Source organism: Diceros bicornis, chromosome 10 (assembly GCF_020826845.1).
Source record: "Diceros bicornis minor isolate mBicDic1 chromosome 10, mDicBic1.mat.cur, whole genome shotgun sequence".
NCBI classification, from domain to species: Eukaryota; Metazoa; Chordata; class Mammalia; order Perissodactyla; family Rhinocerotidae; genus Diceros; species Diceros bicornis.
In genome coordinates this window covers 50,264,778-50,289,513 of record NC_080749.1, presented here as the reverse complement: position 1 = coordinate 50,289,513, position 24,736 = coordinate 50,264,778, and the positions used below count along the sequence as shown (strand labels likewise).

Genomic DNA, 24,736 nt, shown 5'->3' with positions numbered 1-24,736 from the left:
TTTAAATGTGTCACTGATGAAATTTTTGAGTGTTATGCCCCTGACTCATTTCTCTCATAAGCCTTGTGTTGCATTTTTGCTTTGTTGTGCAATTTTGCATAGTGTGGCAATTTTTAGGAATGCATATGTCATGTTATAGCATAACTGTACTGTCACTCAGGAGTAAATGATTTATAGATTCTGAAGATGAAGCATAACATACAGTGTTTCTACAGCCTTCTTCAGGCACTCTGATGAGGCATAATCTATACAAAATCTCAAGATGGGCAAGCACCAAGCTTAGATACACAGCGCGTATGTGTATTTGCGTGGGCACGTCTATAGACTACAATACTGTATAAATAGTAAAAGTTAAACAATTTATTTCTGGGTGGTAGGCTTTGGAGTGTTTTTTCCTCAAATTTTATGAACAACATGTATACTTTTATACACCCTCTATAATCAAAGTTGATTGTAATAATTTTCATGATTTTGCTCTAAATAAGAAATAAATAACTTTTAAAATAGATTAGACAACAAAGAGAAATGGCATATAGATTCAAAAAATGGCAGACAAGAATTAAATAAGAACATTAGGCCTTAATAAACTCAGTTATTCCTCTATATACTCTGTCCTTTTCATCACCATCCAACTGCATGTTGAATAAAATCATTAGAAAAATTATTTACAGAGCCTTGAGAAATTTAGGATTTAAAGAAAACTGACCAGCAGTACCTAATATGTAGCCAGCCTGACCAAAGTATGGCCTCTCTGATATTTTTAGCAAAAATCTGTTTTCCTTAATTAGCCAGTACACATGAATTAGAGGCCTAGCCATATGCCAGCAAGGAATGTGAGAGGCTTGATCTAAATGGAAAACCTGAGCTCACTTGCCACAGATGGTAGGTCTGGAATAGAAAGACGGAGAAAGATTTCAAAAGCTTACTCAAGGCAAAAAGCAGACTGTCTATAGTCCAGTTCATCAATCTTCAGAATTCGTACATGCAAGTTATAGTGCCTTAAGAATACTAACAACTTCAAAGAAGGCCTGGTTGAGTGAAATGAAACTGCACAGCATCAAGGCACCATGTTCCGGGAATACCAGAGATGGGCATACTAATTAAAAAACTGTCCTAATGTTTCTATTAAATGGCCACACTCTGAGCAATGGATCCCTGTGCCTGGTGCTACAAGACCACATTCTCTTTCAGAAACTCTGAAAGAACTGCTAATAGTACCGTAATCCTAAAGCAGGGTTTAGCAAACTATGGCTCGCTGGCCAAATCCAGCCTATCATCTGTTTTTTTCCAGGCTATGAGTTTAGAATCATTTTTAAACAGCCGCAAAAAACTTTTTTAAAGAATAATGCTTCATGACACATGAAAATGATAAATTCAAATTTCAGTATCCATAAATAAAGGTTTATTGGAACCCAGCATGCACATTTGCTTTGTCTACGGCTGTTTTTGTGCTACAACAGCAGAGTTGTAATTGCAATAAGGTTCGTGTGGTCTATAATTTTTACGTTCTGGCCATTTACAGGAAAAGTTTGCTGACCCCTGCCCCAAAGTTAAAACTGACCTGAATACAACCCACAGATTTAAAACCATTTAAAATAGTCAAAAGCAGTCTTGAACATCAAGACGTTCACTGACTCAACCAAATCTGAACAATAAAAAACCTGTAACGACGTACTTTGGATGACGGAAGTTGTTCATCAGTTCAGGGACTATTGGGTATCAGTGGGAAATCACCACCATCACAACAGCAACAAAACAACTCAACCCAGGACTTTTCAAGAACTAAGAGGTTGTCCTCCAATTTCATGATTTTTTTTTTCCGTACTCACGATCAACACCAACACATTGCTGATCATGTATCCCAGTACTGAAAAAATGAAGACGCTACTTTTCTAGATGATAAAACTTTCTTATTCTCTCCTTCCAAAACTGCATCAACCTTCAGGAGAACTTTGACAGTAAACTTTGTAAATGATGCTCATGTCATGATATGATGGAGAAAGTAATCAAAACCGAATTTTCTCTTTGGTAAAATTTCATCCTTCACCGGAGTGTGGAATATATGGAAGGTTCTAAAACAGTTTACAAATATTCAGTTGTTTTTTTTTGCAAACAGGTGACTGGCTTATGAAAACTTGTTGAATATATTCACCACACAATTTCCTCAGATCAAAGATTGATCTGAAATAAACGGATATGAGACTCAACTTGTTTTCTCCTGTACAACCCTGTTCCCTTCCCCCCCTCAATTATTAGGCTCTACTTTCTTACTAAAGTCACAAGACAGCATTGCTGACTTGTCCAAGTAAAACAGTTAAACGAAGTAAATACAGTGATGGAGTTGGTGGCATGAGGGCAATTGTTTAACTCACTCATTTCTCATTGCTGAATTATCCTTAGGTCAATGGAATCACAAATTAAGATCGCAGGGCTTCTTTGCAGAAATAAAGTCACAATTTCAAAAGGTTTCCAGATTTTGTTCAGTCTGTTGCCACTGAACAGAAGCATCCAAATACGGCAGCATTTCAATATGGCAGTTTTAATCAGCATCAACTCTAAAATGGAATTCCTAAAGAAAAGACAATCTTGGGCCCTCATCTTACAACAAGGCTCCATACGGAGTAAACTTCAATCCAAATAAATGAGTACTAATCTGTGAAGTGTGAAAATTCCTTGTCCTCTATCTTCAGGTTATCATATGGGAGATTTACCTGTCCAGTCAATTGGAGACTGCTTAAATGAAAGCCATATATAATGTTTACTCCCAGGCATGTGCCATTAAATGTACTGCACAATATTCAAAAATGATGAGCACAGGTAGGACACAAATGAGAGGGAAGCCAGTTATTCTGATATCTTATCTCTGCCCCTTCCTGTTTCATCCTGCAGATATTTTTTATTGCAGATATTATTTTTTATATTATCCTGATGCAATTATTGGAGGAGGAAGGCAAAGCTTCAGCAGCCTCAAAGCATGATCCCCCAGCTAAATGGTTTCCATTTAGAACCAGTTTTTCCTAAAATGTCTCACATGATATCTCATTTTTATAAATTCTTCACTCCCTCTTGAAAATCTCTATTTCATTGGCCAATATGGATGTAAATGCTTCAAGAAGAAAGGTTCATCAAAACTAACACAGCTGCGAATGACTGACATCAAGCATGAAGAAAAAAAATATCATATCAATGTTTCAACACACTATTTGCTGAACAACTTCTATTCAGTCCATCTGTAATAAATGGGTGTGCCAAAAATTGGACATGCCAGCAGATGGTTACCAGCACTGTTTGGCATGCATATTGGTGCTATTTGACACTGATGAAAGATGAAATACAATTTCCTGGAAGGGATTCTATATTTTCTAAAATAGTAACTTATATAACAGAAAAACTATGGAATCTTTGCATTTGGGACCTAGATCTACAAGACCCAAATTTGTGTTGTCTTGCTTTCTAATTTGATTTTTAGAACAGCGGTATTTTTGAACAGCAGTCACTGCTTCTCAGAGATTAGTACTTCTTAACCAGAAACATGTGTCATAAGTTCTCAGGGCGTTTCTTCCAAGATATACACATCCAGACCCCACCCAGGTCACTACAATGTATCAGACATCCTGGGATGGGGCCCGGGCATGCGTATTTTGAAAAGCTTGCCAGGTGATTGTGAAGTGCATCCCTGGTTAGGAACAACTTTTCCAGATCATTTTTTATACTGATGAGAAATAACTATGACACATACATGTGTATACATAGACCAATATAATTCTGTTTTATTCCTCGTGGTGTTATCTAAATGTTCTCCTTTGCCATCCTATTCTTTCCTCTGAACTTCTGTCTTTGAAATTGTCTTGGAGGTTTCCACAGTTTGGTAATTTTCCCAGATCAATTTTAGGCGAAATCAGTGTATGTTAGGCACTCTTCATTTTGGCGAGCAGGATGCCAACTTAGATCAGCAAATCCTTCCAAAACAATGCCATCTTAACCTACAGTCCTCTCACAAATATTTATTCAGCAGAGTCTATATGTTGTAATAACAGGCTGAGAAGAATGCAAGAAAAACAAAATGTGGTTCTTGTACCCTCAAGGAGCATGTATGATACAATTAGGGTGAAAGTATACAGACAAGCTAAGAAAAATTAAATAACCACATAAGAAAGCATGTGATTCAGTATTAACTTCCTAGTTGTTACGATAAGGACTCTAAGAATTCAGAAGAAGTAGTGCTCACTCCAGATCCAACAGTCATGCCACATTTCCGACAGAGCCTGGGGTTTGAAGGATAGGTCGTGGATAAATGGCAGGGCAGAGGAATGTAGCTGTTTCACGCCAGGAACACAGCACAAACCAAGGCAGGAATGAGCAAAGTATAGACAAGGAAAACACAGCCCTCTGGAAAGAAGGGGTCATTTGGGTGACTGACACCAAGCAGATGAAGGTCAGACTAGCTATGAGCCTAATATTTGTCCTATGGTTGTAGAAAAATCATCAAGATTTTAAAGCAGTGGAACACGGAGAAAGTAATATTTTAGGAAAATGTATTTTTTTTGTAGCAAACAAAACATCTATGAATATGAGAAAAATAATAAGGAGACCTAGACAGCAATGAGGATCTGGGCCATGGCAGTGGCTTTACAAAGAACTAATGGAGCTCAGTGGCTGACGGGTTTGACTTTCCAGCCTGTAAGAGAACAGAGGCCAACAAACAGCAGGAGCAAGAGGCGAGTCAGGAGTGGAAGCAAATCCGAGTTGCCAGCTGGAGCTAGCAGAACAGCGCCTCAGAATCAACATCTGCACTGGACACAGGGCTGTGGAAGAAGTGGGTGAGAAGAAATAACTTCTACACAGAGGATGGAAGGTGGAATGAGGAAATAAGAGGTTGAAGACTGAATCTGGAAAAGTAGCCCATTAAAGACCAGAGGGAAAATGCAGAATAACTGATGCAAACGAAAGCCCTCGGACAGGCAGGAGAATCCAGTGGCAACCCGGAAGCCAGGGAGAAAGAGTTTCAAAACAAAGTTCATCAACACAGTCTTCTGCAACAGAGAGGTCAAAGGCTACCAGTACTGACGCAGTTCTGGTCCCAGCAACCTCCCTGGGTGCCCTAACCCACAGTTGATCTTTCTCCTTTAATCTCTAGTTACTGACTGCCCATATCAATCATTTAGCACACATATCTGGTTATTTTTTAAAATCTATCATAGGCCCACACACACTCAGATATTATGTCATATCTCCTGGACACTATTATACTGAGCTTCTTAAGGGAAGAGATCATAATCAATACTTTATGCCCCCTCATCCCATTATACCTTCACATTGCCACGTCTCTAGCAATCATTTAGATATAATTTTAACTGATTGTAACTATGACCATCCTGGTGATTACGGTGTGTAGATAAAGACCAGCTGAATTCAGAGAGAAAACACAGACACTGGCATAATTTTGCACCTCGTTATTCCAAGTGTGGTCCATGGACCAGTGGCATCACCTGGGAACTTGTTATAAATGCAATCTCAGCTGCCATCCCAGACCAACTGAATCAGAATCTGCATCTTAATAAGATCCAGGTAGTCACCTGATTCCTACGTATACTGGTGTAGAAACCTATGTAGACTCAGTATAGTATAGAAAGGGCTAGCACTGAGTTACCAAAGAAGTTAGCTGGAGAAAGATGGCACATGAGTTAGAGCATGTGGGCACATGCCTAGACCCAACTTCACCCCTGTTCAGATGTGCAGCTTAATGATGGATCCAGGCCCTTTGTATATGTGGCAGGGCCAGGCCAGAAAGCAATTCCGGCTTTTGATCAGGAGCCCAGATGCATAAATCTTTCTTCCATAAACTGCCACTAAGTTCAGTTATAAGAAGGGCTTCGCAGATTGTATCTACTAGGTGGTTTTTCCAGATTTTATAAATATCTGACCTTCTGAAGACCCTTGTTTATGCTCCCCATATTTATCCAGGCCTAAATTTATGATATTATTCTGCCTCTCACTCATTTCTCCTATAACATTAGGCTTCCCTCTAAGCTTTCGATTGCAACTGCTAAAATACTTTTTTGGCATAATTGGAAGCTAAATCTGCAAGTGCAACTTGAATCCCAAATAGAAAGGGCCTGCAATAAAGGGAGCTACACTGACAGCACTATTGTTTAAATGACCAGGTGTCAGGAAAAAGGTTACAAAGGAAATAACTGTTAGACAAAGGCACAGACATATCCCGAGGGATGAAGACCAAACAGAGTAACGGGTCTCCAGGCAGAATCTTCCCTTTGTTAGGGATGTGCTCAATGCTTCTATATTTCTTTCTCTAACATTCCTAGAGATAAGTTTATTGAGTGTCACTACTTCAAAAGATCACTGTGCTAGAAGAGTTTTCTGTGGGTGTTTTATTGTTTTTAACAGTTTTATTGATATATAATTTATATGCCATAAACTTCACATTTCAGAAATGGTAGAGAATTTCACTCCTTCCCCCAGCTTCAAGTAATGCTTTATTAAACTCACCCAGGAATATAATATAGCCATTTCCTAAATCTCCAGGAATATAGGACATCGTCATGGCCCTCTGATAATGTATCCTAGCTTCTCAGCTTTTATCAGTGGAAAGAATATCTTGGCCAAGTCTCCTCTATTAAAATTCAAACTATAAAAGTAATGACTTTCAGTGCTATATTCCAGAGGGGGCTGATTGAAAATGCCACCGTAGGCCACTATAATCTGCCTATTTTGTAGGAAATCCATTAGGAAGCGAACTGCATTTACTGCATCCAAAGTGGAAATTACAAATTCTTACAAACTACTATTCCCCTGCTTTTTCGCGGACTATTTTTCCGCCAGATGGCATGCCTTCCACAGGCTGCCACAGCCTGCACCAAGCCATTATTTTCACCTCAGGGATGGTATGAGTACTTAGGCAAGTTTTTCTTTCAAAAAGAAAAACAGCAACTTACATGCTCTCGCAGAACCTCGTCAGCGTGCTTGGCTTCTCCTGGTTGCGTCTCTGTCGAAACCAGCGTTGTATGCTGCGAACATCCCAGTCCAACTGCTTGGAGAGGCCTTCCAGCCTCTTTTCATCAGGATGCTATGAAACAGAGTACCAGGAAAATCACTTTCATCTTCACCATAAACAGATCTGCCCTTATCTATATTTGAGACTTTTCCCCCTATACTTAATATCTACTACTGAGATTTCTATATTTATCACTGAGGACCCAGGCCTTCCATTAGCAGCATGAACATAACCACTTACGACAAGAAAAGTTATTCTTTCTGAAACGACACTGAAAAATATGAATCTTGCTCCAATGTGAAGATTCGACAGAACAGCCAACTGGCTGAGTCAGCTCCATTAGCCTTCAAGAAAAGGAATTAGGTGAAGGTGAATTTGCAAAGAGGCATCAATCAAATATTTTGCTTTCTCAGGAAAAAATGTTATAACCAATTATCACATATCAGGATAACATAAGACAGACAAAAAGCATAGAATAATCCCAAAATACTTCACTTTAGCCTAAAGTACTAATTCCACTACGAAACATGTTTTCTCTTTCTTCCTCTTCTCTCTCCCTCTCCTCTGTTCTTCACAAATTCCTTTTCTATTCTTTTTCTTGCTCATTCATTTTGAGCAGATTCCCATCAAACCTTTTACAATGACTATGCATTACTTGAAGACATGAACTTGGCCAAGTGGAAAGAGACCCTGTTTATGCCTTGCTATATGATGATATTATTCTGCCTCTCGCTCATTTCTGTAACATTAGGAGACGACAGACATGGATTCAATTTCTCCCTCCAATGACCTCTCTGAGCCTCAGTTTCCTCACCTGATTAAAAAAAAAGGTTATTTATCCACCTAAATGGGACTGTGGTGAGGACCAAATGCAACAACGTATGTAAAACTCAGTAAATGTTAGTTCTCCTCTTTCCTATCCCTCCCCTCTCCTCACTGCCTTAGACAGCATCCTGCCAACAATCATGTGAGGGTAACCTGCCATAAAACAAACCTAAGCCAATTCTGTTCTATGCGTTCATTTGTTCTATCTTTGCTTTAATATTAATATGTTAGTGATCAGAAGAAATAGCCAAAAGTGGAGTGGAGGAAGGCGGCTGACCAGCTTTCAAGTTATAAGGGTGGAATGTACATATGACATCTTTTTAAAGCAATTCAAGGTGTCAGACACACAGAAAACACAGCAAATGGCCCTCGTGTTATGACTGAGGTTATAAAATGTGCTGAGCTTGCGTCTATGAAAGTTGTTTCCCAACTTTCAGTGAGGCGTGTACTTTGAGTTGCTTTTTTAGTAGTCATGACACCATCTACACTCTCCTTTTGTGTCTCTCTTAGTTAAAAAATATGGGAGAGAGAAAATTCACAACCTACAATATCCCTTGGCTATATCATTTCCCTAAAGGAATTCATTTGTATTTCAATTTATTGTCTAACTTTATTGAATAGGTAAAATATTCCCATGGTTCACAGATTTTAAATTATCTAAAGTCTCACCTTCCCACTTTGTTCTTACTATTTTCTCAGTTCCCACTCTCCCCTTCCTACCAGGTAACCAGTTATTAAATCAGTTTCTTTCCAGAGTTATTTTGTGCAAACATAAGCAAATTTGAATATCTAATCTTACATCCCCCTTGTCAAACAATGGTTGCATACTACATACATCATTCTAAACTTTGGATTTTTCACTTTACAATGTACCTTAGAATATTTCCATATCAAAATATAAAGAATGCCCTCCTTCGTTTGTAGAACTATAAGGATATGTCATAATTTACTTATCTACTCCCCTATTAATGGACCTTTAAGTAGCTCCCAAACTTCCATTACTATAAACAATGCTGCAATAAATAACCTTGCCATGCATCATTTTATACAGGCATATATACAGGGATAAATTCCTGGAAGGGAACATTGGAGATCACAGGGTCTCTGCACTCACAATTTATTTAGACATTAAAAAATGACCCTCATTAATGATTTTACCAAGGTATAGTCTCACAAGCAAGAGTGCCCATTTCCCAAAGCCTCATCAACAGAGTATGTTACCAGACATTTCAATTATTTTCCAGTCTAATATATAAAAAGCAGCATCTCATTATATTTTTAATTTGATTTCCTCTTTTTATGAGAAGCATCTTTTCATGTGTTTTAATTTTTTTTTAATTTTATTTATTTATTTTTCCCCCCAAAGCCCCAGTAGATAGTTGTATGTCATAGCTGCACATCCTTCTAGTTGCTGTATGTGGCACGCGGCCTCAGCATGGGCGGAGAAGCCGTGCGTCGGTGCGCGCCGGGGATGCGAACACGGGCCGCCAGCAGCGGAGCGAGCGCACTTAACCGCTAAGCCACGGGCCGGCCCTTTTCATGTGTTTTAAAAGCCATCTGTATTTCCTTTTTATGAACAGTCTTTTCATATTTATTGTTCGTTTTTTTCTTGATTTGTATGTATTTTCTTTATTGATTTGTAGAATTTCTTCATTTATTAGGGTGATTAAACCTGTGTCTGTATTATAAGGTTGCATACTTTGTACCACTGTGTATTTGTTTTAGAATTAGCTTATTGGGCCGGCCCCGTGGCTTAGCGGTTAAGTGCGCGCGCTCCGCTGCTGGCGGCCTGGGTTCGGATACCGGGTGCGCAGGACACACGCTTCTCGGCCATCCTGGGGCCGTGTCCCACATACAGCAACTAGAAGAATGTGCAACTATAACAGACAACTATCTACTGGGGCTTTGGGGGAAAAAATTAAATTAAATTAAAAAAAAAAAGAATTAGCTTATTGTGTTTTTTGCTTGTGTTTTTTACATGCATAAGTTTTTTAAAAACATGAATTTATCAATCTTTGCTGTTACAGCTTCTGAATTTGTGGTCATAATTAGAAAAGCCTTCCCTACTCCAAATGTTCAAGAAATTCTCCCACATTTACAGTTCTGATTCTAATACATTTACAGATTTGATTTTTACATTCAATATTTAGTGCATTCAGAATATATCCTGGTATACAGTGGGAGGTATGAATGTAATTTTCTTTCTTTCCAAATGGCTACCCAGATAGCCCAATACCATCGTTTATCTTTTCCTATGAGAAATCGAACCAATTCTTCCGTTGTTCTTCCTCATGTGCCAGTACATACAGTTAGCTTACTCAGATATCCTTATTTATTTTTCTATACGAACTTTAGAATTAGCTTGCCTCGTTTCAAAATTTAAAAATTGCCTATTGAAAATTTTTTTTTTTTTTTAATTTTATTTATTTATTTTTTCCTCCAAAGCCTCAGTAGATAGTTGTATGTCATAGCTGCACATCCTTCTAGTTGCTGTATGTGGGACGCGGCCTCAGCATGGCCGGAGAGGTCGTATGTCGGTGCGCGCCCGGGATCCAAACCCGGGCCACCAGCAGCAGAGCTCGCGCACTTAACCACTAAGCCACCGGGTCGGCCCAGCCTACTGAAATTTTTAATGAGACTATACCAAGTTCTTAAATTAATATAGGGTGAATTAACATCTTTACTGAATTTCTCTTTTGTGTCTTTCAACAGTGTTTGAAAATTTTCCTCACATACCTTGCACATTCTTCTTACATTCATTCCTAGGGATATTATCTTTTTGGTTTCTATTGTAAATAAGGAATTTTCTTCTATCTTCTAGCTGCTTATAGTTTGCATATATATATCGTTACTAATTTTGTGATAACATTTCATATTCTTTGTGGTAGATTTTCGCTTGATTCCTTTAATTTTCCCAGTATACAGTCATATAATAGCACATTACTGGAACATAAACTCTATAAAAAGAGGAAATTTTTACTACCTTTTTTCACTAATACCTAGAATATAGTAGGGACTCAATAAATACTTCTTGAATGAATGAATAAATCTTCACAGAGCAATAGCTTTAGCTCTTTTTAATGTTTATACCTTTAATTTCTTTTTCTTATCTATCTGCAAATTCAGTGTACAACTTAGCACAATGTAGAATAGTGGTTATAACAAGCATCCTTATCTGCTCCAGACTTTAGTGGGAATACTGCTATGATTCTCACTAAGCAAAGGCCAGATTTGGGGCTGATGGACAAATGTATTTACCATGTAAAGGAAACCACCTATCTCTAGTTTAATAATTGTATTTTAATCAAAATGATGTTAGATTTCAGCATCCCTGGAGATGATCATGTAATTTTTCTCCTTAGATCAATTAATATGATGAATTACATAAACAGATTTTTTAATATTGAATACAAGTAAAGCCTTGCATTCCTAGAACGAACCCTATTTGGTAATGATGAATAATTCTTTTAATGTGCTGCTAAGTCACATTTGCTAATTTTTTATTTGGGATTTTTCATCAATATTAATAAGTACAATTGGTCTCTAGTCTTATTTTTTGGGGAAATCTTCCTTTTCAGACTTTGCTATTAATTTTTATTGCTACATAAAAAGAGAATTTGGACAGTTTTCTGAATTTTCTATGCTTTGATGTAGTTTAAAATAGCATTGTAATTATCTGCTCTTTAAGAGTGTGTTAGCATTTTCCTGTGAGATCATCTGAGCCTGGTACTTTTTGCAGTTTAGCTCTTTGATTTTGTCTTTATATACACACATACACACACACACACACACACACACACACATATATACACACACACAGACACACACACACACATGTATATACACATACACACACACATATCCAATAAATTATAGTTGGTAAATTATATTTTCCTGGAATAATTTGTTTTATCCAAATTTTTATATTTTATTTGCCATGTTAATAGAAATATATCCTTTTTATTCTCCTCCATTTCAGTGATTGCTGATTATTATGTTGTGAATTTGTGCTTTGTTTTTTTTTGTGATTGGGTTAGGTGATTTTCTGTAAGAAAAAATAAAGGTACTTTTGGATTTTCACTTCTATAATCTTCCTAATTCAATTTCTAGATTTATCCTTATTAATTTCTTCCTTCTGCTTGCCTTTATTTATTTTCTTGTTCTCTTACTAATGTTTAAGTAAGCAGTTAACTATTTTTATATATATATATATGAGTTGTCATCTGAGCACTGCTGTGGCATAGTACATATGAACAGCGCTTTCATTATCACTGTTTTCTAAATATTGTAAAATTGTATTTTCACCCAAGAGTTGATTAAGAAAGCAAGCAGCTTTCTGTTTTCTGATTTCCAGTATTATTAAATTGTGCCTATTTTTGAAATTTATTACAGTTTCATATACAATAAAAGGCCAATTTTTGAAATATTTATCAGGTACTCAAAAAAAAAGTATAGTCTCTATATTCCCAATACAGGGTTCCAAATATACCCCTTAGATCTTCCTCATTAATTATGCTTCTTAGAATTTTTTGTTCACTTGATCTGTCACAACACAGAGGTAAATTAAAATTTCTTACTATTAAATTATTTTTTCTTTCATTCTTTTTTAGCAGTATATGGATATACCGTTATTCGATGCATATATAGTCATAACTATTTTGTCTTCATTGTGAATTGTATCCTGTGGCAATAAAAAGCCAATTCTTCATTTTGTTACCGCACAATGTGGGGCCTTCTGCTCGCCGCAAGACATGCCAATAGTCAACAGGCAAGGTGGTAGGAGAAAAGGGACTTTTTTATTACAGCTTGCTAGCAAGAGGGAAGATGGCCGACTCATGTCCAAAAGAGCCATCTTAAGGGGGCACAAAATCTTATAGCAGTTATATAGGCCATTGGGTTATTGGGGAGGGGGTTAGGAATGTTGACCTTCTGGTGTTACAGACTGAGAGTGCCACATCAGATCTTTCAGTTTTCACTGATGATGGCTATCAGCATAGATTCTCTGTTCAGGGGTCATCATATTCCTAAGGAACTCAAAAAAACAAAGTTATCATCTTACCGCAGCTAGGAGGTACACGCACAAGCAGGGGTCGTAAAATCTACAGAGCAGTTAGATCTCCTGGAGGGTGTGTATCCAGCTGGGTTAGTTTGTCAGAAGTCATTCAAAGTTACAATAGAGTTTTTCGTTTCTACAATATGGTTTCCCTTATGTCAACCTTGTCTTGAGCCAGTATCGATTTTATTTAATCCTTTCTGGCCTAAATACCACTTTTATATAAAAATAGAAACCATACTTTATTATTTATATTTGCCTGTATAACTTTACTCATACTCTTATTTTCAATATTTCTAATTACTTTATCTGAAGGGATCTCATAAGCTCTGTGACCCAAACTGCAATTGTTTTTTATTAGATGAGTCAAACCTATTTACATGTGTTGATGTAATTGATAAGCTTGTTTATAGTTCCCTCACAGTAATTATGTTATGCTTTCTGTTTCGATAATTTTAAAAAACATATATTTTTATTTTAACAAATCAAATATGGTTTGTTTTATTTTCCTTCTTTTTGTGGGTAATTTTTGTTCTAGTGGTTATCCATATAATCATAATACTCTTCTTCTTTTTGTTTTCAGTCAATAATAATTCCATATGAGCAATATTTACAACTAGTATATTTCCTCTTCCTCCTCCACCCAATATTAGTCAATAATTTTATCTCTCTTAGAATTTACTCTTATATTGTTAAATACGCTTGTACTTCTATTACTCAATTTGGCTGCTTAAACTGACATGCTTTGACTCCCAGCTACTAGAGATTATGCAATTAGAGAATTTAATCTACTTCCCACCTTCTTTCCCCCTCCCCTCTCAATTACTGTTAGTTGTATCATTTCTACATCGTGAGAGTATATAATGTTCATTCTGTTCTGTCATCCTAATTCTCACATTTCCCTCCAACTTAGTTCTACAGTTTAAATGTATTCAAAACTTGCCAACATTCCCATTTATCCCTTGGTTGGCTGAAATTAATGATTTAATAGCTTCTTCAAGAAAGACTCTTGGGAACAATTTCCCCAAATTTTTGCATGTTCAAATGCTTGTCTTTAGCCTTTACACAGAAAAAACAATTTGGACAAAATACTTAGTCCACATTTTCCTTGAAAATATTGGAAATGTTGTTCTGTTGAATGTTGCTATAGAGAATATATAAAGTCATGCTGATATTTTTCCCTAAATAAGTGATTTGATTTTTGCTTGGCAGCTCAAAGAATTCTTTCTTTCATTTTTCAAGTCTAATAATTTTAATAAGTCTTGAGGTTAAGCTTCCTGAGTGAATTTTTACTACATCTTCATTAACATACTAAAATAAATCTCCATTTATTTTAGGAAAATTTTCTTGAATTATATCTTTCAATATTTATTCTACTTTGCTTTTCCTTAGGAGATTTCAATTATGCAGATGCTGGATCTGCTTGGTCTATATATCTAATTATTTGTAGCTCTTCTTGTTTCATTTAATTTCGTTTTATTATTTCTATCTCCCATGTTCCTTGCTGAATTTTATGCAGTGTCGTGTTTCCTGTGTTCTTTCCAACTTTGTCTTCATTTCTGTGCTGGTTTTAGTACTCTTTTCCTGAACCTACCAGCTCCCATTGCCTCTCTTCCTGTCAACCAACAATTTTTTTCTTTAGCTCTCATATATATTTTTTTGTGGTCTTCCTTCGCAGAGTTATTGCTTCATTATTCTTTTAAATCTATGATAAAATATTTGATCACAATTTTCACTTGCCCTGTGGCCTCATTTTTCTAGTGACAATTTTTGTTAACAAGCACTACTCCACTTTCTTTGTCTTGTCTTGGATGCTGTGTGGCTTACTTCTTTATACTCATCATTTAAAGAGGTGGATTTTCTTGACCAGCTCCTGGTAGTAATGGGAAACAAGGGAGGGTGCTCTTGCAGTGTAGCTGCCACCCAGGTAGACTGCCTCCTGAAAATGTGCCATCCATGTGGCTTTCTGTATGTCTCCTCTGCTTCTCTGAATTAAACCGAGTCCAGGAGGACATCCTCTGGCCTTGCTCACCAGTTCCTCTACCTAGTGCTGCAAACAGTGGATAGAGCTTTTGTCTCCCTCACCTTCGGGAGCTGTCTTTTTTGCGGGCTTTTCTGAAATCCACCCCCACTGGGCCCTCCATCCACACTTCACGCTTTTCACTTCCTCCTACTTTGCTTCTGCTCAACCCCAGCTGTTTTTTGTTAGCCTTTATAGATATTTTGAAATCTAGAGATACATATGTCCTAGTTTGCCAAAAATAAAGTTTGTGAGATTTTCCTTCTTTTTCTTGCTTTTTCTGTATGTTTTTATTATTGTTTTTTTTATTGTTCCCCATAAATTGTTTCCTTTTTTAAGATTTCCAGGGAAAGAAATGAATAATGCTGACTTATATAGACATTTTTATACTAGAAATACCTAGGTTAATTTTAATAACCTTAACTCTAACCAGGACTAGGAGGGAAAAGGAAAGAAAAGAGAGAAGCGTAGAAGGAGAATGAGGGAGAACAAATTATAGGAAATCCGCCTATAATTTTTAAAATATAATGAAACGTACCAAAAGTAGATTATGACATGATTTCTCTGGATCATAAAACCTGGTCTCCTAGCTAACATATATTCTTCCCTCAATGGCTCAAGAATTGATTTAACTAAAAAAGTGAGATGGGATTATAGACACATGCAATAATATGGCAGGAGAATCCTCAAAAATTAAGAATATATATGCCTAGATAACTCTGGATATAATCAGTTAAGAAACATGAACTCACAAATCTTCACTAAAGAAAAATAATCATTCTGTTCATTCGAATGAGTCTGACAACCCAAAATCGCAGGTTCTTGTGCCCCATCCCAAGTCTGCTGAATCAGAATCTCTAAAATAGGATGCAGCAATCTGCATTTAACTCCTCAGGTGATCCTAATGCAAAGTATGGGAACGCATGGCCCAAAAAGATGCCCCTTCATTTACTAACTGACTTACAGCCCAAGGCCACAATGGTAGGAAACAGCACGGCTGATGTTCCAATATACAACTCAAGTATGACTGACTTGAAAACCAATGCTTCTAATTATTTTGCAACAAGAGGTAGGTTCTCTGAAATGTTTATAAAACTTTAGAATTAGGGGGAAATAGTGAGTGAGAGAGACAGATGCACAGATGTCACCTCAAGAGGAAAGACTGCTGAAGAATATAAAGGGGTTCAAATTTATCAGCTAATTTCACAGATAAGAACTACATAGGGCATGTGACTAGTACAGTCACACATTCAGAAGGGCCCACACTTGGGGTTTAAAGTTCTGTGGTTGCTATGATGAAATTCTTAATAGTTCTGTTACGAAATTGGTGTTTTGTATATGAAGTCTAATGGAACGGGGAAGCAAGTGGGCTTAGAGTCTTGGCTCACACACAGTCCCACCACTTCCCCTAGATGAGTTCTGGGTAACAAATTCCCTTTTCCCTGGCTCCCCAGGTCCTGCCAGCCTCCCCCTTCCCATTCCTGCCTAGTGCCTGCTACTGCCCTGGGTGCAAGCAAAGAAAGGTCTGGGTGTATAACTTTACTCATACTCTTATTTTCAATATTTCTAATTACTTTATCTGAAGGGATCTCATAAGCTCTGTGACCCAAACTGCAATTGTTTTTTATTAGATGAGTCAAACCTATTTACATGTGTTGATGTAATTGATAAGCTTGTTTATAGTTCCCTCACAGTAATTATGTTATGCTTTCTGTTTCGATAATTTTAAAAAACATATATTTTTATTTTAACAAATCAAATATGGTTTGTTTTATTTTCCTTCTTTTTGTGGGTAATTTTTGCTCTAGTGGTTATCCATATAATCATAATACTCTTCTTCTATTTGTTTTCAGTCAATAATAATTCCATATGAGCAATATTTACAACTAGTATATTTCCTCTTCCTCCTCCACCCAATATTAGTCAATAATTTTCTCTCTCTTAGAATTTACTCTTATATTGTTAAATACGCTCGTACTTCTATTACTCAATTTGGCTGCTTAAACGGTCTCTCGGGGTGGAGCATACGGACAGCCATCTGCACCCCGGGCTAGCAGCACCTCAATGCATTTGGTGGGTGACTCGGTAGAGATGAGCCTCTTGCCCACTCCCAATCCGGGTACCTAGTGTGTCCCAGCACAGAGACTGCAATACACTTGGAGGTCATCTATCCACCATGGGTTAGAGCAATGGGCCCATAGAAAGGGAGAGGCCAGCCTCAACTTCTCTGCCCCTGGTCAGGGCATAGCATGTCAGCCCACTAGCTGGTGAGAGGCAGAACCCCACAGCTGGTGGGTTGTGTGTGCACTAAGTCAGAGTGGGGCCCCCAGGCACCTGGGAGGGTCCGTACTTGCCCCATGAGTATCCCCATGCCTCAGGAAGCATGACATTAAATAGCAAATTATAAAACACCTTTACAGGTCAAAAGAGAGAGACTATGAAAGAAAGGAAAAAGCTTTATATTTTACGCCTTTAATGGCACTTTTTTCATGCTTTTTGAACAAGGGGCCCCACATTTTCATTCTGCACTGGTCCCTACAAATTATGTAGCCAGTCCTACAAGTAGTAGGTTTTGAGGGTACATCCCTACACACTTGAAAGATGATAACCATGGCCTTCACCAAAAGTCACCTGAAACCATGGTCGAGGCCAGGATGCTGAATGATCACTCAAACACATACAGACACTGTTCAAACTCCCCGAGTCCTGCTACTTCTATTCTAGTCAACTGACTTGCTACTTTCTCATATCACAAATAATACTGGAGAACTACAAAGAATTCAAGGAAAAACAGTTCCAACTTTTGCTGCATTTATATTTAAAACATGAGGCTTCTGCTTTAATCACGTGCAAATTTTCAAAAGAATCATCGTGGAAACTAAGAGAATACGATCATTAAAGTAGCTCGAAGCAAATATTCTCCAGAGCAGTCAACCTGGCTGCAAAATCCTTTTATTACCTTTACCGAAGAAATTTCTCCAGCAACCATAATAAACGTAAGGGAAGGGAAATAAAATGTTCACTGCGGGATTTCTAAAGGGAGGTATAATATTTGGGAAGAAAACTCGTTTTATTGTGCATTTAGAGTAATTCATAAGATAAATACAAATGAGTTGTAATCACATTAAAAAATTAACCTGATAATTCCCTACACATCTGCTTTTTTAGAGAGAAAAAGGTGTTTCACTGTAGTAAATTGATATGTTGAATGAAAATGCAAGTTTTTTCTTAATATTTTCTTCCTTTAAATACCATAGGATATATGTTCCTTCAGATTGGAATTTCACAATCTAAAATCATCCCACAAAACTACCAGAAGAGCTCCTCCTAAAATTCCATTCACTTTTCTCTTCTTCCTAGCAGAGATGTAAAAAACATCTGGTGCTTTCTTCCACTTTTCCAGGGAAAATACCATTTTTAAAAGATAGAGGGAAAAACCCTAGAGGATCTTGGCAGAAATGAAGAGCATATAATTTAAAAAAAAGTGTGTGAATATTTGAATTAATAGTTTTAAGACAAGAGACAAGTAATACAAATGGTTAGCAACACAAATTCCAGAAAAAGAATAAAATTTGGCTAACATTGTCAAATCACATCTTAGAAGCCTGAGTAACTCTCCCAGAAAAATGAAAGAGGGAAAATGAACTATTTAATACACAAACACACAATACTTCTCATAGAATGTTACACTTCTGTTCTTTTCTTCTTTCTTGTCTGCAAGAGTAAGATAAAAGAGAGATATAAGAGAAAGAATAAGATGCTGTGATTTGCTTTATTTTCTCATGGCCTTAGACTGAGGGTTTCTGATTTCAGTCTTTCTCATTCCCTATTTGTTCTTATGGAGATACTGGCTGGAGGGGACAGGGAATCTCTCCCTATCTCTTCTCCCTCCCCTCCCCTGCTCTCCTCTTCCCACTACTGGTTTGGACTTTAACTCTCACCAAAGTGATTACCTCCTCTCCTATTTCCTCTACAGTGAATCTATAACTTATAACTCTCCTGACCCTTGCTCTTTATTCCTTCATGTTGTAGCTCTTCTCTCCTTCAATTATTCCCTTTTTTGTGCACATCTGTCCATGTCTCACAACTGCTAGAACATATGGATGATGCTACAAGCAAACGGGCACCTTTTTTCACACATACATTATATTCCTTAGCTTTACCCAGTCACCTCCACAAAGTGCCATCCAACCGTTGTACGTACCGCTTCATGTCATGTGAGATTAAAAGAGGCATAGAATTAGACTAATAACTATCTAATCTAGACTGTTCTTCACAGATAGCTTCTGAAATCAACTGGAGAGTAAACAAACAGGTCTCAAACATGCCCGCATTTATTCAGCTTCTACCCGTCTTGGTCTAGTCACAGCACTTGCGTGCTTTCCACGAGCATACTTTCCAGTATGAGGCTGAACAAAAGTTAGATCTCAAACCGAGAAGAGAAGGGATTGAACGACTGCAGATTGAGAATGGCGGTCATGACAATTCACATCCCAGAAAAGGACAATCATACCTTTGTAATTGCAGTGAAGACCTTTTCCAGAATGGCATTTGGCTGAGCAATCTGTGGTCCATTGGCCTGAATATTGAGGGCTATGGCACATGGTTTGGCTACAAATCTTTAAAAAAAAAAAAAAAGAAAAGAAAAGGTCAGAAGTTGTTCTTTCTATAGTTGTTACCAGTTATACATTACTCAATTGTCCCAATAAAGTGCTGATAAGATTTTATGGGTGGACATTTTCAACACTCATATGTCGGCAAATATAAAACAGATTTAACTTGTTTCTTCTCCTTTAGTTGCCCAGCAGTAACAGTAAAAAAGAAATCCTTTTAAAACACTTAAACCTCCTGATCCTCAAGTTCTAATGAAACTGAACAGATAAAAAAACTATCAAAGGACAAATATAAGTGCATAAGTGAGAAATATAAACAAAATGAACCATGATTTTAAAATGATATAATTTATACTCTTCTAACACGTGACTAGCAATATAGTCATGTTATATTTTTACTATGAGAAAGTGTTTACTAACCATCTGATTACACATGGAGAGTGTGTTTTTGATCACCCCCAGTCATAACATTGGCCATTTTTGTCTCTATAATCAAAGTGTGCTATATTCAGCCCCAATTCCTATGGCTTTTTAAAATTCTCTGCTTTGTGGTTATTTGCCTCTTTCTCATAGTGAGTAATGAAGACTGTCAAACAGCACGATTTCTCAGATAAATTGAAAAGTCTGAAATGATTTCAAACATCAGCTACTTTATCCTAAGCAAATAACTATGTCAAGAAGAATAGGAAGATTTAGCTTGATTTCTAGGTATTTTTGATATGTGAATGAAGCATCGAAGGAGTGCAGGCAGAGGGCATGAGGCCCCCAAAGGTATGGTGACATGTCCAAAACCCCTTTAAAAAGAAAAAGCATATATAACTTTAACAGTTGTTTTAGACTAAATGTTCAAGAAATAAGGTTCTATAAATGTTCCTTTTCAGTAGCAACATTTAACATTTTCTACTAATACAAAATAATATAATATTATACGAAAGTATTACCCAAGTTAATTTAATGTTGGCCAAAGGCAACAACTGATAAATGTAGAAAACAGATCACGAGTAAATCTCAGACAAAGCTTCTTTAATAACAGTCGATAAGATTAAAGAAGAGTAGAAAAAGAAGGAATTTTTTTTTTTTTTTTTTTTTTTTTTTTTTTTGTGAGGAGATCAGCCCTGAGCTAACATCCGCCAATTCTCCTCTTTTTTTGCTGAGGAAGACGGCCCTGGGCTAACATCTGTGCCCATCTTCCTCCACTTTATATGGGACGCCGCCACAGCATGGCTTACCAAGCAGTGCGTCGGTGCGCGCCCGGGATCCGAACCAGCGAACCCCGGGCCGCCGCAGCGGAGCGCGCGCACCTAACCGCTTGCGCCACCGGGCCGGCCCCAGAAGGAATTTTTTTTTAAGTGTGACTAATAAAGTTTGCATACATAGTACCACATAATATCCTACTGGGTCCTATTTCAAGTAAAAGAGAAGATATTTATTCACACAGGAAAATGGAATACTGTACACATAAGCCTAAACCAGGAAAGACGTACACAGAAAATGCAATATAATATCTGTTTCACTGGGCTCTCTGGGACAAAGTTAGGAAGAAAGAATAACCACTCTTTCCCAGTACATATATCTTCTAGAAACTAAAGTTTTCCCAAACCTTTTGTATTCTCATTTCTTTTTACTGTAAAACTTTCTAAGCTATATTACCTCTGCCCCTACCTTCGTAAAGAGAAGTGTAATCTTTTTCTAATAACTCTGGGTCATCACTATGAACAATAATCATGGAGCTATGGTTATAGCTAATGGAAAGAAATGAAGGTTGATGAGTAACAACCACAGAAGAGAATCCAGAACTTGTTTCCTTGACAAAGTTTCCTGCTTTGTGGTTATTTGCCTTTTCATCACAAGGTATAATGAGGAATGTGGAAAGACATGAGGTCCAGCAAAACTGGGGGAAAAAAAAACAAGGTAAAATAACAAAATTAATTTGGTGTAAAGGCCCAAATCAATTCTTCCAATGGTTGCCTTCCACTCTTTCCTGTTGGATAATTTTCCCCAGCCCTCTCTCATCTTCCCCATTCCCACAACTTCTGATACATTGTGTTCAAATTCTCTTTTGGAATTTGTCATCATCATCCTTGTAACATCCTCCTGGTCTAGTACATGGTCTTCTTTCTTCTCCTAAAGAGTGAAGAGTCTAAATGCAGAGGCTGATCATTTCATTTCTGAATATGCCACAACAGAGCCTGGGTGTACACAGGAGAGGGTCAAATTTGACCAGTTGGCTATCTTCAGTAAATTTGTTTTCACTGTTGCTACCATTGTTTTGAGTGCTGTTGACAAGCTAACAGACCTTGTTTGTGTGTCCCACAACAATGTGCGGGCAGGCAGCAGAACAGCCAAGAAATTCACTCAATAGAATCTCTGTTACTATAACATTTTACACCTCTCTCCTTCTCATTTTAAGCTTCAAACCACTTTTTAAAAACTCTTATCTAAATTTCAAGAACTAGTGCAATAGCACCTTGAAAAAGGCATATCCCTTGACCACCAAACGTATCAAATTTTGATAATAAAAATTATCAAATAAACATGATGCTCCGTAAACAGATTTTTAAAGCAATGTTCAAAGGATAGGGTTGGAATAATCCGTTACTATCTGGCTATGGAGCCCTAGCTACAGAAATTAATCTCTCTGTGCCTCAATCTCTTCATATTCAAAAAGTTATAGTAATAATTACATATGTATATAAATTGTATGTGTATACAAACACACATATATGTTAAAACATAATGTCACATGGTCTCTTTGTCTAAAATCTTTGATGTTAGCCATGTGTGTGGTTCCATACCATAACATTTACACACCATGACTTCTTTGGGCCCAGCAACTCACTCAGCTTCAACTACACTGTGCCAAGCTTTGTGCATCCAACAAGTTCTAAAAGTATCAAGCAAAAAAGAAGAGACCAGGGGCTGGCCCGGTGGCACAGTGGTTAAGTTCGTGCACTCCGCTTCAGCGGTCCGGGGTTCACAGGGTCAGATCCCGGGCGTGGACCGACACACCACTTGCCAAGCCACGCTGTGGTGGCGTCCTATATAAAGTAGAAGAAGATAGGCATGAATGTTAACCCAGGGCCAATCTTCCTCAGCAAGAAGAGTAAAATTGGCAACAGCGGTTAGCTCAGGGCTAATCTTCCTCACAAAAAAAAAAAAAAGAAGAAGAAGAAGAAGAGACCAGAAACTAAGACAGGCAACTGAAAAAGACAAGGGTCATCAGGTAGAGCGACCACTTGCCTCAGTTTGCCCTCACAGTCTGGTTGTCCCAGCACCATTATTAATGGCACCACCTTTATGGACAAAAGCATCTTTGATATTTTGCCACAAAAATTAAAAAAAAACGAAGTGTCCCCATTTGGACAATAAACTGTAGTGACCCTCATCATCAAACCCCAGGCCTGGGGTGGGTCCACACTGAGTCCACACTACCAATGCCATCAGGGTCCAAGCTCATCCACACCTGGTCTTCTCTCAAGGCCCAAACCTGTCCATCTCCCCTACCCATCCCCATGGCCCTCTAGGGTACTGTGCCCACACTTAGCACAGGATAATTGGTATGAACATGTGTCCTCTTCCACGTGTGCCCGGTAGGAATGGCTTTAGGGAAAGCCCGCATCTCTGGAGCGTGGCACACGAGCTCATTTAATCCTTCCTAAACCAGATGAGGCAGGATTATCATCACCTCCACTTTGCAGAGAGGTGACAAGCCTCTGTCTCCAGGGGAAAGGAAGCAGAGGATGGCATATTTCTTTCCAAGAAAAGTCAACGCTATCATCAGCTCCCCATCTGGATTTACTGGCCAGGCTAAGTCCCAAATTCTGAGGATTTGGGGGGAGAGGTGGGGTGTGAGGAGTGACAGACAAATTTAACAGAATTTAAGTCAATTTAAAGGTTGAAGCTCTTTACATTTAAATGGACCATGGTGGGTATGCACAACAAATCAAACCACTTGAATTCTTTGGAGAAGTTACTATGTCATAGAATACTTTTATGTACATGCCTAGCATACTGTGGGCACTCAATGAATATTTGATGAATGAATGAATGAACAAATCAGCTAAAATACAATGGTAGGTGCCCTTCCTATCTTTTCCATAGAGGCTGTGCATTTTAACACCTTTGAATACCCACATCCACTCAGGGTCCCCATTTGGGACTCAAAGGGTGGGAGACTGACCATTCTGATACAAGAAGCCGTTTCTATAATTCCCATTGTCCCCATGAAGTCAAAGCTGCCCCACAGAGAACTTGTGTAGGCTCCACCAACCCCTGACTAGATGTTCTCTTTTCAACTTATCTAGTACAGATGGCCAAACACTTAATTTCCTAGATTTAAAAAATTTCACCAGAGAGGTAGAAAACAATTTCAAATCCCAAATGAGAGAAGAATCTCTCTTTATCTTCCTAATAGTATTCCTAATTATATGAAAATATTGAAATTTTATTTGTGTTTATTCTCCAAAGAATTTGTGAAGCACTGTTGGCATTTTTTTTTTCAGAGAGCATATTAGACAGCAAATAAAATTCATGACACAATGACCATAGTTTTCTCACCTACTGTCATGATCCATTAGAGAAAAGGTGGACATTTTTGTTTTCCAATGCTAGCTCTAACAGAAGTAAGTTCACAAAAGCTGTCTTTCACCAGGGTTGTCTTAAAAGAGAGAAATAAAGAGAGATAGATGGTGGGCAGGTTAGAGTACCTACAAATATAATAGATGAAAGGAAATATGTACTTTCAAGCATTGATGATTACGTCTACCAGGAAATGCTCACCTAATTACTTTTTTATCAAAGGCAGCAATACCACCTTCAAAAGGTCAAACATCTATAAAGTACTTTCACGTAGAATAACATATTTGAAAGTAAATATAATAAGGATGTAAGCTTTGAAAAATACTAGTCTCCATTTAAAAGCAGAGAAAACACCTAAGACATTCCTACTTTTTAATTCCACTTAGCCACATGTATTTGTATTTTCAACATGAATTAAACATCTCTGCATAGAGCACTGAGGTAAGCCCTGGGCTGTGGTGTGGCTAAAGGCATACACAAAACATGAAGTGATTAATGCACTCAAACACGTTTACAATATGGAAAAGGAGATTAATAAAAAAAAATAGATGTTTACAGGGTATATGTCAGTTCTAATTACAGAATACTATGTAATCATCTCCAGTGGGGAGCATGGCCAGAGACTTTTAGTCCTT

At 37.6% G+C, this 24,736-nt stretch overlaps 1 protein-coding gene across 2 annotated transcripts in view; it reads right to left on the bottom strand.

The window, feature by feature from the left end:
- The window catches only part of CERS6 (ceramide synthase 6), a 309,352-nt gene that overhangs the window by 207,139 nt on the left and 77,477 nt on the right, over positions 1-24,736 (bottom strand). For both annotated transcript variants that reach the window (XM_058549178.1, XM_058549179.1), the window contains exons 2-3: positions 19,424-19,529; positions 6,954-7,084 (exon numbers count right to left, since the gene is read on the bottom strand). In XM_058549178.1, coding sequence (XP_058405161.1) covers positions 6,954-7,084; positions 19,424-19,529 — 237 coding nt within the window. The remainder of the gene's footprint in view (positions 1-6,953; positions 7,085-19,423; positions 19,530-24,736) is intronic.